General features: G+C 46.6%; 1 protein-coding gene across 1 annotated transcript in view; it reads left to right on the forward strand.

Moving 5' to 3' along the window:
* The window catches only part of Notch2 (notch receptor 2), a 135,550-nt gene that overhangs the window by 54,167 nt on the left and 61,348 nt on the right, over positions 1 to 20,035 (forward strand). The window contains exons 3-5 of the mRNA XM_036189741.1: positions 5,675 to 5,934; positions 7,524 to 7,859; positions 17,305 to 17,427. Coding sequence (XP_036045634.1) covers positions 5,675 to 5,934; positions 7,524 to 7,859; positions 17,305 to 17,427 — 719 coding nt within the window. The remainder of the gene's footprint in view (positions 1 to 5,674; positions 5,935 to 7,523; positions 7,860 to 17,304; positions 17,428 to 20,035) is intronic.

The raw sequence follows: 20,035 nt of genomic DNA on the forward strand, positions 1-20,035 counted from the left end.
GTTTGGTTCTGGCTTCTTTTACTTAGCATAGTATTCCCAAGGCTCATGGGCAGAGGGAGGATACGAAGGGACGGGAAATGAATGGGATGGAGATGCATGATGTGAAAGACACAAAGAATAAATAAAAAGAAAGTTAAAAAAAAATATTTCCAAGGCTCATCTATGTTGTAGCATGTGTCAGGACTCCATTCCTTTACATGCTCAAATAATATTTTATTGCATGGGTATAATACATTCTATTTTTCTGCCCATCCGATGATGGGTATTTGGGATGTTTCTACCTTCAGCTTTCTGAATCATGCTGGTATGAACAGATGAACATATTTTTATATGAATAATGCTGTTATGAACATATGCTTTTAGTTACGGTACATGTGCGTGAGTGTGGTAGTGTGTATGTTTATGTGTGTGTATGTGGTATATATGTGTGAGTGTGTGGGATGTGTGTATGTGTATATGTGTGTGTATTTGTGTGTGTATGATATGTATTGAGTGTGTGGTAAGTATTTGTGAGGATGAGTATGTGTGTGTGTGTGTGTGTGTGTGTGTGTGTGTAAGCATTTTAAAGAAAGCTGTATCTCATAACGGAAAGATGATTGAGGTGGCAAGCCAGTAATTTTACTTAACAAATATATAGGTAGCAGTTACCATTTGCTGCATGGTGTGCTTAGTGCTGTGATGATGTAAAGGCCCTGTGAAGACAGGCACTCACACTGACTCTTAGAACAGAGAGGGCACTGCTGTGTCTAGGGATCCATGGGGCCCGAATGATGGAGCAGAGCTCAGTGAGGTGGGCTGGTGCTGGAGCATAGGCTTAGCAGCGGGGCAGTGATAAAGGAACACTTCCTGACGTCCTGCTCTTGCTGCATGTTGTGTTTAAGCAGAGACTGACTGTTGGGTCTTAGGAATATTTTAGAAATGCTTATGCCATTTGGTAGACATTATCTTACGGTGCTGTAAGGTCCTGTTATTCAAGGATGCACAGAGCTGGGAAACAGCCAGCAGCAAGATGTCTGGCCTGAGGATCTAAAGATGATCAGAACTATTATCAAGAAGGAAACTGTGGACATGAATGATAAGCATTGAGGGAATTCAGTTAATAAGACTTGTCAGAACATGGTAATTATGTATAACTTAAAGGTATTAAGTAAAGGTGACTTCAGATTATGAATAGGATCCTTTTTTTTTTTTTTTTTTTGGTTTTTTGAGACAGGGTTTCTCTGTGTAGCTTTGTGCCTTTTTCCTGGAACTCACTCGGTAGCCCAGGCTAGCCTCGAACTCACAGAGATCCTCCTGGCTCTGCCTCCCGAGTGCTGGGATTAAAGGCGTGCGCCACTGCCGCCCGGCCCCCATGAATAGGATCCTTAAGAAACTGGAAGTGTTAAAAGTTTTATGGGAAAATGATCCCCAGTGTTTCTTTTTAAACAAGACATATTGAGGTAGGCAAATGGCTTAGAAACCTGATCCGGTAGCGTAGAGTGGTGTCTTTTGGAGTCTGTTATGTTTAGGTCATTGTAACAATGACACACACCAAATGTAGGTGGCAGAGAAGAGCAGTGCAGCCTGGAATTGAACAAAAGTGGCCAAAATGGAGGAGGGAAGAGGTAGACTAGCTTCGCCAGGCTTTGCGAGAGCCAGGGTCACGTGCTCAGGGGCAGGAAAGTGGCCAGCAGAGCCTCCAGTGGGAATGGGGGCTTCCTTATGGTGAAAGGTAAAATCCTTGAATAAGCTGGGGCTGCTTGGGACCTTAGGGTTTTTTGCTCTGTGTCCCTCTTCTTGCATACCACCCCGCCCGCCCCTCCTTAGTCGCCTGCTACAGGTTTTCCTACTTAAAGTTAAAATGGCTCTCTTTCCCCAGCCTATGCTTCCTCCTCCCCTAACTCCATTCCTCCCCTAAAAAGTTATTAAAAGGATTTATTTGTTTTTATTTTATATGTATGAATGTTTGTCTGTGTGTGTGTGTGTGTGTGTGTGTGTGTGTACGCATCATGTGCATGCCTGGTGCTCATGGAGGTCAGAAAAGGATGTTGTGTCCTTGGACCTGGGGTTACAGTGATTATGAACCACCATGTGGGTACTTGGACAGAACCTAGGTCCTCTGCAGGACTAGCCTGTGCTCTTCTTGACTGCCGAGTCATCTCTCCAGCCCTCCGTTCCTTCCTGTTTTATGTTTTCTTCTGCTTAATGTATTTTTTTCTTTCTTTGTTTTTGTTGTCTGCTGAAATTTACTTTCATGAGCTCAGAGGTTTTCCTTGCACAGTTATCCCTTAATATATCAGTTGGGGATTGACTCCAGGAACCCCACAGAGCCTTTATATAAAGTCACATGGTATTTTTATGCAACCTGTGCGTATTCTCCCACACTAAGCCGCCTACACATTGCCTTTAATGCTTAGTATAATGTTAGTGCACTGCAAATATCTGTCATGATGTATATCTAGGGATGGCAAAGCTGCTGAACATGGCCAGTGCGGACACCATCCTGCCCCTACCCGGACATTTTTGACCCCTGGCTGGTTGAGTCCTCGAATGCTGAACCTGTGTGTATCCATGACTACTAGAAAAATGCCTGGCACATAGTCAGCATTTGCTAAGTGTTTCCTCTCACAGTTAATGAATGAGTTTAATATTTTTTTGTGGAAACTAGTAGAATATTCTTCATCATCATTAATGTCATGATTAATAAGCATATTGGATGCTATTAATAGGCTCCATGTCTTCCCCACTAAAGAGTTGGCAAACTTCTGCAAAGTTCCAGGGACTAAATATTTTTGTGGGCCATGTGGTCTTACTGCAGTTATCCACTCTGTTGTGGCAGCCATGGCCATCTGCAAGTGAGCAAGCGTGGCTGTGCTCCAGCGTGCCTATTTATGGATGCGGAAATTTGAATTTATGTATCTTCCAAGTGCCACAAAATATTATTTTTTAAGTTTTTTCAAGCATCTGGAAACGTAAAAGCCATTCATGGCTTATAGGCCATACAGAAACAGGGCACATCAGACCCCTGACCCATTCCTTGCTCTTCTCCACTGTTTCTGTCTTCTTAAACATGATCTACTTGGTTGAAACTTACTTTCCATCCTTGGTAGGGAACAACCATTTGGATTAAACTCTAGAAACGAAGAATTCAGAAGTGCATCTTTGAGGTCCCCAAACTTTTGTGTTGGTCCATTTTTGTTTTCCTGGGAACCTTGTTTTCATTGCATGTTTATAATGCTGGCATTTAAATGGGTTTGTACTTTCTTGCTGAGGCCACATGGTAGCACTGGGGTGGTGTAACAGTTGAGGAGCAGAGCTGGGCAGAGCCCACCCGGGTTTAGGGGCATGCCATTATTAACAGGGTGCCTGGTTCCCACCCGGGAGGATCAACCAGGCCTAATGCCCAGAGGCCTGTTGCTGTGAGTGGAGGGTGGGAGGCAGTTTCTTAGCATCTTCCACCACACATTTCTTGAATAAGCTGCAAATGCTTTTAATAATCCCTCTCAGGGTTAATTTTAGCCGAGCCACATTGGTGTTCTCTGTGCCTCTATTTAAGAAAAAAGAAACCCAGCGAAGCTCCGTATTCTATTGTCAAATCAAGCTGTGATTTGGATAATGCATCATATTTTCCTGAGCCAGCATGGAGAGAAAAATGGTTTTCATTTGCTGAGCATTTTAGTACTCCCAATATTTTTTTTCCCACATACTTGAGTTTGCCTGGTTCTCACACAATCCCCCAGTGTGAGTAGCCTTCTTAACTATTTAAGATGTCAGAGAAGAGAAGCCGTCAGCCCAAGGTTACAGCACCTGGACTCTTTTTGAAATGAACTGATTTATCTTTCATTATATGTCCGTGTGTATCTGTGTGTGGGTATATGCACATGAATGCAGGGAAGCTACAGGCATCAGATACTCCTAGAACTGTAGTTATAGGCAGTTGTAAGCTGCCTGGTATGGGTGCTGGGAACCAAACTTGGGGCCTTTGCAAGAGCAGTACACCCTTAACCACTGAGCTGTCTCTCCAGCCCCAGCGCCCAGACTCTTGACGAGCCCTCTGCCCAGTTGAGGTGCACTCAACTGTCCTCAACCGCTCACTGGTTTCATCCCTGTGAACTCTGTTCCCTTCCTGTGTGGAGAGTGACGGACCTACTAGTGAAGAAGCTCAAGAATCTTGTCTGCTCCTTCTCTGCCACACTTCCCATGCACGATTCTGGGGAGGGGTAGGAGGCTGTGGCTGATTACATCACCACACTGTCCTTGTTTACCAGCCCTTTTCTCCACGAGTCATTATAGCTGCTGCCCAGTTCTTCTGAGCATGTTGTCTTGGTTCCCGTACATCTTGCCGTCCTCATTTTCTCAAGAACCTTGAGCCCCGAGACCTCACCTGGCCAACCAGTGGCTATGGTTGACAAAAGCAGGAAAGAATTCAGCATGGCGTCGGTGCTTCAGGTCACCAGACATGACAGGCACTGGATGTGAGGGTGAACGTTCAGTTTGTTTAAAGGTGTTGTCTTTTAGGTAATAGTGGAACAAGCTTCTAGATCACTTTCTTGTCCTCCAAAAAGTAAAATGAACAGATAGGGTGAGTCAGCTATCTGGGGCTGCAGCCAAACAACAAACTTGTTAGAAGCAAAGTCTTTGTGTTCGCTTTACATGGTGGTTAGTGGTCCCAGTTAAACAGCTTTTCCATAGTGAAAGGGAGTCCTCACCCTTGCCAATACTGTTTAGAGAACATTGTTATAAGTGATGTGCGCAATTTGGCGTGGTTGTGTGTCTTAACTGGTGGTATATAAAATGACTTCTCATGTTCTAACATGGAAAATATGGGAGAAAGTTATTTTGAGGCAGGATCTCATGTAGTTCCAGCTGGCCTTGATCTCAGTATGTAGCCTAGGATGACCTTGAACTCCTGGCCCTCTGCTTTCTCCCCAGAAGTCTTGGGATTGCAGGTGTGTACCACCATGCCCAGCTAGAGTGTTTTTCTTGAGTTATTTCCCTGCTATACACAGTTGTTTATGTGGTACTTCAGACAGTCTGTGTATTCTTAATTATATTCCATGTCTTTTCATTTGCTTATATACCAACACTTAAAATGTCTTTTTGAGCCCTTCCCGAACCTTCTTTTCCATCTTTCTCAGTCTCAGTTGCTGGAATGTAACCCAGAGAGCCATGTGTGGACCCAAGAGAGAATGACTTCCCATTTGTCAGTTCTCAGTTGAGAAGGCGCACATGATGGCATGCATATGTCAGACTAGAAAGTCCAGAGGGTTGAGTCTACTTGTTGTCATGAGACTGTCTCAGTCTTGTCAACTGCCTCATCAGGGTGAGAAAGTTAGTGTGACACAGGAGACAGGTAGGCACAGTGCTCTGTAGAGAGACCACTGCAGCCTGCACCTGTGTGGACCTCCAAGGAAGGGTCATGCTGACTTTCTGCAGCAGATCCAGCTGGGTCATGCTCCTAGTATTCTGTTACCTGCCAGGATTCAGAAGGGCCTGGGAATAGAATAAGTTCTCTGAGCACCTCTGCTCCTGAAGTCAGGGGGTTTGCAGGCTCCCCTTTCAAATGTCTTTATTCACACTTGGGTGTTTTCTTGCTTGTATAGCATCATTTTCGGTCTGTGGACTCACAGGAAGTCAGGTGTTTTTCATAGATTGATTATTTATTTATTTGTTTGTTTATTTATTTTTAATGCAGATGTCCAGAGGGCTTCTTGGGAGAATACTGTCAACATCGAGACCCCTGTGAGAAAAACCGCTGTCAAAATGGCGGCACTTGTGTGACCCAGGCCCTACTGGGGAAAGCCAGCTGCCGGTGTGCTCCAGGGTTCACAGGAGAGGACTGCCAGTACTCCACCTCTCACCCCTGCTTTGTCTCTCGCCCCTGTCTGAATGGAGGTACCTGCCACATGCTCAGCCGGGACACCTACGAGTGCACCTGCCAAGTGGGCTTCACAGGTAATGGATCTGGCCTGGGCCTGTGCATTCCGTTCTCAGCAGCAGCCTGTCCTGTGCACATCTCCATCTCAGTGTCTTGCTCCTCAGGTGTGATAAGACACCGCCACCAAAGCAGCGCGTGGAAGAAAGAGTTTGTTTTGGCCTGTGGTTCCAGAGGGAGGCTCCATAGTCACTAGGAAGGCATGGCAGCAGGCAGCCAGGCCCGGAAATTGGCCGATCACTTCTCAGCCACAGATAGAAAACAGCGGAGTGGAAGTAGGGTGAGGATGGACACTGTCTCAGCCTCCCCTCGTCTGTGTACTTCCTCCTCAGGGGCTCCATCTCCTAAAGATACCGTAACCTCCCCAAATAGCGCTGCCAGCTGAGGACCAGGTACTCACATACTTGAGCCCATGAGGGACATGTCTCGTAAAACCACCACGTCAGGGTCCCCAAACTCGAGTGTACATTTTAGCATTATGATGCAAGCTGGAATATGGGGGAAGGCTCAGGAACATTTAAAAATCTGTCAATAGATAAGTGCTAGCTATTTTTAGCACATAAGAGATACGAAATGTGATTAAGAGAACATAAAATATGTGAGGTACTTTATAAAGTATAGAAATAAAATAATTCAAGAATAACATTCTAAAATTTTTCCATATTGAAGCATTGAGAGTCATTTTATATTTTACTTCTTAGTTTGTAAGATGTGTAGTCAATATATCCCCTGCCTTTTGAGGATTTTTAAGGGGCAAAGGAGGATAAAGAAAAAGGGTCAGATACCTAGAAGTGTTTGATTTTTTTGCTTTCTAAAATCTCCCCCTCGACACTAAGGGACTGGCTTTTCTAATCTCCAAACTCTTTTTCCTTCCCCCAACTTGGTGAAAAAGAATTGTGTCTTATTTTGATACCTGCTAGAGACACTAAAGCAACAGGTCTAAATCTACAAGCCAAAATTAAAAAAAAAAAAAAAATGTACTCGGGAAATTAGACTGGATCTGTTGGGATTAAAGAAAAACATGGTGTTGTCTTGTTTCTGTCACCTAGGAGCTCAATTTAGTAACTGTATGGGGTGAAAACTCTGTTTCGTTCATTCAGCAGACAAGATTGAGAGCCTGCTGTGGGGGGACCCAGCCCTGTGCTGTGGTGGCTGGCATTGCCGAAGGAGACGGCACACTTGGGGGCGGGCATAAGGACGGTTTGACTGTGGTAGTAGCAGCTGCTGAGCAGCGTTGTCAATAGAAGGGAGAGTCCACCAGGTGAATGAAGAGGCAGCGGGCATTCCCCGGAGAGGGGCAGCTTCAGCAAAGACCAGGAAGCAGGTGGACCCAGACCCTGTGCCTCAGAACTGGTGAAGTCCTGCAGGGCTGCCTTCGTGGAGCCAACACTCAGTCCCCTCCTGTGCCCTATCCACGGAGTCTTGAGTCTCCTTAGGGCCTCAGGGAGCTTCTGGACAACACTGTGTGTCTGAAGATCTTGAGGTGACACCAGTGTGTTCTGTGGGATCTGCAGTCTAGGGGTCTCCGTGGAAGCACCTGCTTACTTGTTGGGTTCAAGAGGAAGCTGCTGAGCAAGAGTGGTACCAAGTTGTATTTTCCTTCCTGTAGGGAAGCTGTGCCAGTGGACAGATGCCTGTCTGTCTCATCCCTGTGCAAACGGGAGCACCTGTACCTCCACGGCGGACCAGTTCTCCTGCAGATGTCCCGCCGGCATCACGGGACAGAAGTGTGAAACGGATATCAACGAGTGTGACGTTCCAGGACGCTGCCAACATGGCGGCACCTGCGTCAACATTCCTGGTTCCTACCGATGCCAGTGCCCTCAGGGCTTCACAGGCCAGCACTGTGACAGCACCTATGTGCCCTGTGCGCCCTCTCCTTGTGTCAATGGAGGCACCTGCCGTCAGACTGGGGACTTCACTTTTGAATGCAACTGTCTTCCAGGTGAGGAGCTCCCTGGGCTTTTGGGAATGGGGGGGGGGATGTGGGGGCAAACCCGTCTTGGGATGAAGGTGGAGGTGGAGTGGCTTAGATCCACCTTTAGGGAAAATGGGAAGTGAGAGCGTGGTGTGGGGTGGGTTGCTGGTGAGGGAGGGGTTTTATGGGCTCACTGTGGTCTATAAATAGAGCAGGGGGTAATTTAACATGTCAGAGTTTATGATGATGAGTGCTTAGGAAATTGTTTATTGTTCCTTTTGGAGAAGCAGTGAGAAGAAACAGGAGAAACAGCTCTGGGAAAGGGCCAGGCAGATCTGGAGTAGGGAACACTATGACACCCCCACACACAGGGAAGTGTGTGTGTGTGTGTGTGTGTGTGTGTGTGTGTGTGTGTATGAGAGTGAGTGTGTGAGAATGTGTGAATGGTGTGTGTGTCTGTATGTGTCTGTGTGTGAGAGGGTGTGTGGGTGGGTGTGTACATATGAAAGTGTGTGTGTGTGTGTGTGTGTGTGTGTGTGTGTGTGTATGTGTGTGTGAAAGAGAGAGAGTGTGTGTGTGTGTGTTTAGTAAGCCAAAGTAACACCGAAATTGGAGGATCATCTCTTCTTTATGCTTCTGTTCCCAACTGAGTATTTACCTCTCCTGTGTCCCCACCTTGACATGGGGGTGGCCCTTCCCACCTTGACATGGGGGCATAACCTTTCTCACCTTGATGTGGAGGGGTGATCCTTCCCACTTGACATGGGGGTGGCCTTTCCCACCTTCAAGCTGGAGACTCGAAAGAAGCTCTTTTGTTAACCAGTGGTGTTTTCTGAGGAGCTCTGATTGGCGATGTGGGAAAGACTAATCAAGACACAGGACTTTGCCATACCCCTGGCTAGTCAAGGCTCCTAAGCACACACACAACCAGAGGTTGAGGCCCAGAGGAGTCGTGTCTGGGGGTCCAGGGCTGTCCTGAGATGGAGAAAGGAGCAAGCCTGGCCAGTTCACTTCGCTCAGTATAAAAATGATGAGGAGGCTGAAAACCAAGAATTTTGATTGGGAACAGAGCACAGGCAGCTGGAGCAGATGAATTACTAAGCAACAAAGATCCTGTTTTTATACAAATACCCTCAGTACAAAAACAAAAGAAAGAAAACTGTGTGTGGGGTGTGTGTGTGTGTGTGTGTGTGTGTGTGTGTGTGTAATGTGCTAAATAAGCAGGATTGCCTCAAAGAGAAGCTGTTGAACCACCCTTCGAGTGGGAATCTCAGATTCTGGTGTTGAGAATATGGCTCACATATAATGGGCCTGTGTGTTTCAACTTTAGAGGTCATAGGTCAGTCCTTGGTATAAAACCATGGTAACTTATTTCAAACATACTTTTTGGTTTATTTATTTTACGTTATGTTTAAGAGCGTTTTGACTACATGTATGTCTGTGTACCACATGTGTGCCTGGTACCGAAGGAGGTCCGAAGAGGCCTTGTGTCCCCTGGAACTGGAGTTACAGGTAGCGATGAGCCACCTTGTGGGTGCTGAGGACTGAACCTGGGTCCTCTCTAAGACCAGCAAGTACTCATAACTATTGAACCATTTCTCTGGAGCAGTGGTTCTCGACCTTCCAAGTGCTGTGACCCTTTAAATACCGTTCCTCATGGGGTGACCCCCCCAACCAGAAAATGGTTCCTTGCTACTTCATAACTGTAATGTTGCTACTGTTATGGATCATAAATATCTGATGTGCAGGGTGTCTGATCTGTGGCCCCCAAGGGTTTCGACCCACAGTTGAGAACCGCTGCTCTAGACCCATTTTGATGTGGCTGGTTTTATTTGGTACAACTTCAGTGACTAACTGCTGTGTTCCAGAAACCATTCCATGCCCTCGATACGGCAGCATGAGACACTGTCAGTGCCCTAAATCAAACTAACCACTTAACTGGGACACAAGGAAGTACGTTTAATTGTCCTGCTTTAGTTTCTCTTTCAATAAAGAATAGATAACACTATCGTTCGAGATACGAAATAAATGTTTATTAAGGCTTGCTGTCACCTTCGCTATCTCGCAGAAGGAATAACTAAGATAGCTTTCTTTGCTCTTGCATTTGTTTACATTTTAAGAGCTAAAAACAGAAATAGAAATAAATGGAAGCAACTTCCTTTGTAAATATTTTAATAATGCAAACATCTAATAGTCTAATGTTGTAATGGCCCCAGTGGCTCATAATTGAAGTTAGTGTGATTTATAGCTGGACACCCTTTTCAGTTTCCAGAAATTGCTTTTTAATAGTTGCCTAGAACAGGAGACTGATTTGGCAGCAAGATATTGACAGGAAGTTAGAGAAGTCAATAAAGGAAGTCTTTAGCTGGGAGAGAGTGATTATTCACCCCATTGTTCTGCACTGTTATCCGCTCGGCTCCCTAAGAACCTCAGGGAATTCTGAGAGTGTCCAGGAAAAGCTCGTCAAAAGAGAATAGCAGCTCCTCCTTGAGAAAGGAAATAACCAGGGATTCCGCAGCAATGGGCTGCCAAGGCTGGAGTGGTGGCGTAAGGACGCTTGCCTGTGTTTCGTGCTGTGCTTATCATGTGTGGGTATGTGTGCGTGTGCATGCGTGCGTGCGTGCGTGCGTGCGTGTGTGTATGTGTGTGTACACACACGCACACATCTCTCACACTTTGCAGATAGGTGTTTTTTGGTTTTCTTGGCTGAAGTTAACTGAAGTCTGGCGTGGTAAGTCATTTACTAAGGGTTGCACAGCTGATACTGTAGAAGCAGAGCCTTGAACCCAGGCAGGTCCTTTCCAAAGCCAGAGCCCTGTGTACCTGATGGCCATCACACTGCAATGCTCATCTGCTTTAGAGTGTGTGGCATCCCGTTATATGCTCTGAGCAGTTTGGATTCAAGTGAAAAGCTTACTTTGTGAGGAAAAGAAGACACTCCCATCATAACCAATTACTGTTTGCTGTGCATTAGCCCAGGTATGTGGTACACAGAGAGGAGAGGGTAGTCCAGTAGACTAGTGCTTGCCTTCTGGGATTGCATGGTCTGAGATAGACGATCAGCTTGGACATGTGTATAGAAGGAGTAGGTGCTGACCAGCACTGTGAGCAAGCAGGCATTTCCAGAGTGTTGAAGACCTCATACTCTCCCACCCCAGGTGAGGTCTGGAAAGTGTTCTCCTGAGTTCCACTGCGGGGTAGTCCACTGAGACTTTTTCAAAGTTCTCTCTTAATGGAATTCCCTTCTCACCCTCCCATACTTGCCCCTATTCCGTGCAAGAGATTGAGATGCCACCTAAAACAATAGTTGCTGTCTCCATGCATCTATCAACTTCAGTTTAATAGATTGTTATTTCAGTTGTCACGACGGGGAGACCAAGTCAGCTGCTTACAAAGTTCTTCGCCAAGCTCTCCCGAATCCCCTGAATGACCATCTCCTGCCACACTACAGGTCTTTGCATTAATAACTGTACCCTGACCACTCGATTTAAAATTGTAACCATCCCCTCCAACCCCTTAATTACTGGCCCTGGCCTACATTTTTGTTTTCTTTTTCTGTGACACTTAGATTCATACTATATAATTTGTACTATAACATTTACTCCATTATGCCTGTTGTTTATTGTCTGTCCTTTCCAAGCTCGATTGCTGTTCCTCCACCCGTGAAGGCTAGGATCCTGCTTTTGTTCACTCATCATTGTCCCAAACACCTGAAAACAGGGCCCACAGACAGGCCCACAAACGCTTCTTGACTGACTGACTCTGAGTGTAGTATCATGTCAGCATGGCGAGTGTAGCTGATCTCATTTCCTGTCTGGAATCCTGTGTCTCAGGTTTGGCTGCTTTTGTCCATGGACGCGAATACCGGATAAAAATAATTTTGGAGTGTTTTCAGCTCTGACAGTTGGAGATAGCACATAAGTTAGTGATTATGTTTGTATGGTTAGGGTGGTTTTTTTGTTGTGTTGTTTTGTTTGTGTGTTTTTTTCCTGCAAAGAGCCTATAGTTACTGTGTTGACTGCATCATTAAAGGACCCATGAGGAAGAAATCACAAAAGTGATTCAGCTTGTGCAGGGTCAAGAGAGGTGTTCCTCTGCAGAGGGAGGAAAAAGAAGAGTATCAACAGGAAACTATGGGAATGGGCTCAGGATCAGCAGCTGTCAATAACCCGGACATTTTATGAGCTTCCATCACCTAACCTCAGCAGAAGCCCCGAGTAGAGCACCCCGCTGCAATCATTTCTACATGACAGCAAAATGCAGCGTGACACACGCGGCTCCCAGTGTTTGGGTCCGAGCCAACCAGTGTGGAAAATGAGTTAGGCAGTTTTGTGGGTGTAGCTCTTTTCCAAACGACACAAGCAGTCAGAACATCGTGGGCCACTGTGAGCACACTGCGGGCCTGAGTTCACAGTTGGAAGGAATAGCCCTCCAAGGACTGGCCGTTTTCCCTCCTTTCTTACGTGTCTCTACCGTGACTTTTCAGGACTCCATCTGGTGTGTCCACTGCTGTCAATGAAAGCGCCTCCTTGTAAAGGTGCACGGCCCTGTATGCTGTGCAGGCTGGTTATGTCATATCCCTGACATTAAGTAAAGGCGAAACACCTCGTGGGGCTTCTCTGCTCAGTTGTTGCAGGGCTTAAGCCATTCTCTAGCCTTGTCATGTTCAGGAACATGAGCTACACTCTTCGTGTTGTTCTGATCATACCCGGCAGCTTTGCTCTTGTGAGACTTCTTTCCAGGAACAAGATGGCGTCTCTTTTGCGTCTGTCCAGCTCCACGTCCCCAGCTTTCCGTCGGTCCTGAAGACTCCCAGTCTGGCCTGAGTGCCATCTCACCGGCTTTCTCTCCCCTCATACAAAGGGCCTGAAGATGGGAAGACACCAGCTGTCCCGAGAGATGCTGCTCTCTGTGTGGAAGGACTTCAAAGGCTTTCCGCCCGTTCCTCACTGCAAGTGTTACTCAGCAGAGTGGCCACAGTATCGTAAAGGCACAGTCTGAAAATGGCCCTTCTAAGTTTAATTTTATCCTTTTGGCCTTTTAAGGATGTGAGTTGGCTTTCAGCAGTGGACTCTTTTTAGTGTGGCTGGCCGTGTGAGCTCTTCTGGGACGACACCCATCCACCCACTCTTAAATCTGATCAGTCTGTTACTCCTTCCCCTACAAACTTGAAACATTTTAAAGAAAGGATGGTTGTAACTTGTTGCCCCTCCCCCACTTTGAGATAGACAGTTTCTTCCCAGAATCTGCTAGCCCTTTCCAGAAAGAGTCCTGGATCTGTATTTATTTTAATGTGATTATTTGTCTCCACAACATTAAGTGTGTCTTGGTTGGGAGAGGAATGAACGTGGCTGAGTTTTGCACAGATCTGGGCACTTTGGAACCGAGGTGCGTTTTTCAGGTTGTTGAAGAGGAAGGAGCTCTGGAGTCTCATAAAACACTGACTGAAACTGGGGAGCGCTAGGTTCCCCTCCTGGCCTCCCGGCTGGCCGCTACCTCCTGCCATGCAGTCCTGTGGGCCTCCGCTTCTGCATCTGTAATGTAAGAGGCCTAAAGGAGATGATCTCTAGTGGATGCTCAAATCTCCTCGATGCAAAACAGTTTAAGAGCCTTCCTTTACACTAACAGGTTCATTGAGCTATAATTCACACACCATACGATTTCCTCTTATCAATGTGCAGTTCAGTGCCTCTTACTTAGTAGACTTACAGATGTGTGTCACTATCTCCACAATTAATTTTGTCATGTTTTCATGCTCCAGAAGAGTCACATACGGGCTGTTATCTGCCACCCATTCTCCTGACTTCCTCCAGGCTTGGTGACTGCTGATAGACTTTGTGACTCTCTTCAGCTATTGTGGACATTTCATGTAGATGGAAACATGCACTGTGTGGGCAGCCGTAACTGGCCCCATTCACTCAGTGTGGCTCTACTGTTCTACCACATGGTAGAGTGTACTGACCCTCCCTTTCTTCCTTGCTGTCTAATACTCCATTGCTCACTCTTGCCACGATATATTTTACAGGCATGTGGCACTTCGACTCTCGTGTTCTGTTGTGAACGCTCCTGAGCACGTTTTGTGTAGGTTTGTGTTTTCACTTGCTGTGGGTCTCTAGCGGGAGTGGAGTTGCTGAGTCCTATGGTAGCACTAACCTTTTAGGAATGGCCAGAGTCACTGCATTGCAAAGCCTTTACACTGCTCTACACTCCTGCCAGCAACGAATGAGGATCCCAGCGTCCACATCCCTGTCGGCACCTGTCACCGTCTGCCGTTTTGGTGACAACAGCGCAGTGGATGTGAAGTTAGGCGTCTCCTTGTTTTGATTTGTTCTTCCCCAATGGCTTGCGGTGACAAGAAGTAGTCCTTGCACTTACTGTTTATGTGTGTGTTTGGAGAATGCCCACTGAGAGCCTTTGCCGTTTGGCCATCAGGTTATGTGTGTTCTTTATTAAGCTGTGTAAGTTCTAAACAGTATATCCTGGACACAAGTCTTGCTGTATGTGACTTGCAGATACTTTCTCCTGTCCTCTGGACAGCCCTTTCTCTGCTGCTCAGATGATCTGAGGAAATCCATTTTCCTCTTGCTGCCTGGGCTTTTGGCCACATCTAAGCTTAGCTCAACTTAGAAAGATCCGTCCCTCTTTTCCCCAGTATTTTTAAAAATAATTTTAGCACCTTCATCTAGGTCTCCTGTGTATTTTCAGTTAATTTTCATGTGTACGTGGGTTCATCCTTGCACACGTGGACATTTAACTGGGTAAATCGAGGGCTCTTTACATCCCACTCATTTACAGTTGGAGCTAGGTCCTGAGTCCCTCCAGCAGGAGTGAAGGTGGAGGTGCTGTGCTGGGTCTCCTCGGTGACTGTGCAGCTAGGCCGAGAGCTGGGTGTGGGTGGTCTGACCTTGGAGCCTAGGCTTTAACCAACTGAGCTCAAGATCTTCCCCACATTTCCTTCTCCTCTGCTTACTTACTGACGAGGAAGAAGTTCCTTAAAATAATCAGCTATGAAAACATTGTCCTTCCTGCCCGCTTTGGTTTGGTTGACGTGTTGCTGTTTCTTAATTTGCACAGGATTGGTAGATTCAGTTAGTTGTAACACTGGCTAGTACAATGTCAAGGTCCCAGTTTCTGTTCCTTCGACAGAGCTCCAAGGGCATTGCCACTTGCCTGCTCCCTTATCCAGCAGTATTTACCCGTAGTCATGAGAGACTGAGTCAGGGAGAAGATCTTCTTAGTAGGGGTTCTGTGGCTGTGATGAAACATCACCAGAAGCAAACTGGGGAGGAAGGGGTTATTTGGCTTGTACTTTTACATCGTAGTTCATCATCAAAGGAAATCAGGGCAGGAACCTGAAGGCAGGAACTGGAGCAGAGGCCATGGAGGAACGCTGTTCATTGGTTTGCTCTGCCTGCTTTCTTATACCACCCAGGACCACCCACAGAAGTGTGGCACTCCCTACAGTGGGCTGGGCCCTCCCACATCAAATCGTTAATCAAGAAAATGCCCCACAGACTTGCTTACATACCAGTCTTATGGAAACATGTTCTCAATTAACACTTCTGTTCCTAAATCTCTCTATCTGGTAGTGGTAAGCCAGCCCTTGCCTACCATTACAATCTTAACTGGAACGTTTCTAAAGAATGGCTTTATGAAGAGCCCTAAGTCAGGAACACAGACCTAAGCTCCCATTCAGCAGCTGCTGCAGGGTGGAGCTGTAGTCAGGAGCCCCACTTCATTCGGAGTGCACTTAACCAACTTGACATTTTCTTGTGCACCAGTCCATTTCCAAGACTTTCATGTGATGGACAGAAATAGGTGTAATTTAATAATTTTTAAAAATCTTTAAGTGTATGTTTCCACAGTCTTTCCCACACTTGCTTTTAAGTATTTCTTTCTTCTATAAGGTGATTTCTGGATAGTGTTTCTGTCTACTCGGTTTAAGCTCATTTACATGACTGCCATGCAGACAGTTAACCAGCCATGGTTCAGCACAGCAAAACCGTGTGTAGTCCATTGTAGCTTGTGGTAAGGGAAGAACAGAGAGCAAGTTGTGACTGGAGTCGTAAACAGGGGTTCTGCCTCTCACTCTGCAATTCCCCAGTGTCTAGTGTAAAACACAGGGAGTGTTTTGAATGAGAAAAGATCTAAAAGATAGTTTGAGGCATCAAAATGTCCGGTCACACAGCTTCAAATAGATGCTCCCTGGACACTCTGCCTTCTTGGAGCTGATAAGGCTTCTCTTCCTTAGTCCGGGGGCTTGGTCACACAAGGAAGGACAGAGCTTGGTAACACTTACAGAGATCACCCCACAGGCAGTTGGGGTGAGGTTTAGAATCCTGTTTTTCAGAACAGGGAGCCATCTGGAAGACAGAAGCAATGTAGCATTCGTGTGGAGAAGAACATGAAGTTTGAAATGCCGGCAATGTTCTTTAGGAACAGCGCCATCTCTTCCAAAGCTTGTACTGTCCGTGGAGGACCTTCTTCACGATGGGGCACTTACCGATCCAGAAAGGCAGGCTAGGCAGGTGGCTTCTGCCTCCTTTACCAATTTACCAACGCTGACTCGGAGTTTGTAATTCTGTGCATTGAACGGCTTTGGGCAGAGACACCGTGACTCAACTCTGCTCTGCCTACCGCGAGTTCAGTCACCCCACCCACCCAGTGTTGGAATCCTCTGAGCTGTCGTCCAAGAAAAAAAAATTAGAGACTTAAATTCTGGTTGTTTCATCTGTTTTCTCCTATTTATTTACTAAAAGATTTTATTTTTGAGTCAGGTAAAATTGAAGTCTTTATAATAATATTTTCATTCCCTTTTAGAAATGAACAAGTGAAATGACAGGTTCCTTTTCATATTTCCTTTGGTTGCTCTTCCTCCTCTGCCCCGCCCCCCAGCCTTCCTCTCTTCACTCACATGCTTTCAGGCCCACACCTCTTTCTGCTGTCACATAAATGTCGGGTTTCTCTCCCTCCCTCTTCTCTCTACCCTCTCCTCTCAGGCCTCCGCCTCCCCTCCCCTCCACTCTCTGTCCATGCTTACGGTACTGGGGTTTGAACCTAAGGCCTCTGTATTCTAGACAAGCGCTCTAGCATCAAGCTATATGTGCAGCCCCCCAAACTTAATTATTGATTGATCTATTCTTCCTAGGAATCTAGACAGGAGCTGGGGGAAAATCTAATACCCCAGATTTTGGAACCAGTTAATGGTTGTCCCAAATAGACATTTATCTCCCCCGATTTTATTTCACAGAAATACATGTGAGGCCGCCGTGAAGGCACGAGGCATACTGAGCCGCTTCCATCATCCAGCTGTGTCTAAGGTCAAGGAATCCAGGACCGGCGTGTTTCTTGTGCAGTGTGTCTTTGTGGCACTGTTGCTGCTGGGGGTTGTACTGAAGCCACAAAGCAGGCCTGTCCTCTGACAGTGTCCTGTGAGGGAAAGCAGAATCCCATGTGCTGTTCTTCTTCACAGGCTTTGAAGGGAGCACCTGTGAGCGAAATATCGACGACTGCCCCAGCCACAAGTGTCAGAACGGAGGGGTTTGTGTGGACGGAGTCAACACTTACAACTGCCGCTGCCCCCCTCAGTGGACAGGTAGGCGCGGGGGTGACTCCACCGGGGTAGAGTACGGCATGTGGCAGACCAAACTCTTAGCGAAGTGAGTGCCATGTACATGTTACCACGAGGGTGCTTAGCGACCAGGGCGTGAATGGAGCATGGTCCCCACTGCCGGGCCTTTGGGTGTGGTGCTCACCTCTGACTCTCCTGTGTCCACTCTAAAGTGTGTTTACACAGGTATCACCGGGCCACAGCTCGAGCTCAGAGCCGGGACAAGTGCTGTACCTGGTCAGAGAGCAGAGCTTAGCATCAGGCAAAGTGTGGTTGGGACATAGAACATGCTCAATAGGTATTTGACAAGAAAAAAGGAAAAAAAACCACGCTTGAATGCACAATAAACTGTGCATACCTTTAGAACCCAAGGCTTACGCTTTGTCCTGGACAGACATCTGTCTCTTCTCATTGCCAGGGGCAATGGGCAGGGACTCTTGGTGATATCATTTCTACTATCTTTGTTTTCCTTTCTACAGAGACATTTAAAGCAATTTTTTTTCTACCACTGACATCAGTAGTTGAGTTTTGCTTAAATCTGTAGCCTTTTTGAAGGTTCTTGTGTTATCTTAGGGTTTTAACTCGTTTTTTTTTTTTAGAGGCGAGTGATCTTATGCAGACATTTGACATCCTGCTCGTGTTGACCTGTTTATCTGTGACTGAATGTAGAGATGATTAGGAGCCAACTAAGAAGTGAAGAACCGAGTCTTTAAAATATTAATTATGTCAGACATAGTGGTGTACACCTTAATCCTAGCCCCAGGAGGCAGAGGGAGGTAGATCTCTATGAGTTTGAGGCCAGCCTGCTCTACTTAGCATGTTCCAGGGCATCCAAAGCTACACAGTGAAACTCTGACCTGCCCCTCATCCTGCCCCCCACCCCCGCAAAAAAAAAAAAAATCACATTTTAAAAATATGTTGGTATACATGAACTTGTGTGTGTGTGTGTGTGTATGTGTATGTGTGTGCATATGTGGGGATGCATATGCCATGGCGTATCTGAAGGTCGGAGGGCATCTCCAGGTTGTTTCTTCTCTCTGTCCACCATGTGGGTCCTGGGGATTGAACTCTGGTTGTCAGGTTTGTGCATCAGGCGCCTTTCCGCTCTGCACTGTCTCAGTGGTCTGAACTGAGCCCTTTTGAGAGAGTGATTCAGTGTGGGATGGGGAGGAACGAGTTAAATGTGACCAGAGGAGCTACAGAGCCGTCTCCTGCAGGAAGCGGCTCCTCGGGTCTCTGAATTGCTCCCCCTTATCTGAGGTATGTAATCATTTAGAGTACCCCAGTGCTATAGGCCCTGGATAAGAAAACTCTAAAGAGGATTTAAAACTTGGTGGTGTGATTGTTTTCTGGAAGAGCCCGTGATTCTGCTTCTAATCCTCATGCTTTTCGGTGCTTTCCCACAGTCTAGAGTTGGACTTCATGACGCTCTGGTCCTGGGACTTCATTCTGAACACTTTCTATCAGATACCCTCTTCTCTCTAGCTTTCACCATTCCCGGGGTAGAGTTTTCAGAAGCCACTTAAAAATGACCAGGAAGTTAATAAGTCGAGAAACAGTTCCTGCTCAGATTGGAATCTTTGTCTTTCTGAAGATGTCATGGCACAAGGCTGGGGTGAATACGTGTTGGGACCTGGCCCATTCTAATCTCCCCTGTCCTGTGGGAGCGTGATTCATGCTGCATTCGGCTCCTGATGCCAGTGCTCGTTAAACGGCATTTAACTTCCTAACTGATTCTTCCCCTGCTACCACACCAGGCTGTCTGCTCTGACCTGGATTCTAGAAGTGTGATGTTTGGGAAATGTTCTCAGTGAACCAGTGTTACACCCCAGCATGTCCAGTCAGTGCCTTCTTGCAATGGACGTCTTCTGTTTGGGAGTCCCATTTTCTGGGTTACCTTGCTCCTGTAGAAGGGGGCAGCAGAGGTGATGGAGAAGTTTCCTCGGGCAGTTCTTATTTCTTCTGGTCACTGTCACGTCGTGACCCTCAGCCTCTGGTTTGACCCCCCCTTCACTCACATTGATTCTTTGATTTCCAATGACAAGGCTTTGTCCACCCTTAGCTTTTCCTTGGCTGTGTGAGGTTGCCATGCCTCATGTCTGTTTGGTTTCCGGTCTTCTCCACATGTGTCCATCAGCTCTTCTTATCCCAGCAGTTCTGCTCACAGTCCTGTTTGCACAAGTGTGTTCACATCCTGTCCCCCCCCCACCCTTCCTCTCTGCCCCTCTCCTGCCTCACTTAGGTGCTCTCACCTCCCAGGAAGCCTTCCCTTCCGTGTCTCCAGGCTGAGCCCGTGCTCCCCTCTGGCTGCATTTCACTGTGATGTGTTCTGCATCTATACTAACACTGCTAGGTGCTTGCTATGGTGGAGAAATGGAGTTACAGGTGGCTGAGCCATGATGGCAGCGGTTAGCGCCCTAACAGACTTGGGTAGCTGCACCCTTTACCCTCCGAATCTGCTGATGCTGAGAGCCCAGAGGTAGATTTGTGCTCTAGGAATCCTGTTTTTGATGCGTTAGAGCTCTGGGTTCCTACGTCAATGACAGAAATGAGTTAGATATGTTCATATCTACTGTGCTAATCACAGTGTTTT

Source organism: Onychomys torridus, chromosome 6 (assembly GCF_903995425.1).
Source record: "Onychomys torridus chromosome 6, mOncTor1.1, whole genome shotgun sequence".
NCBI classification, from domain to species: domain Eukaryota; kingdom Metazoa; phylum Chordata; class Mammalia; order Rodentia; family Cricetidae; genus Onychomys; species Onychomys torridus.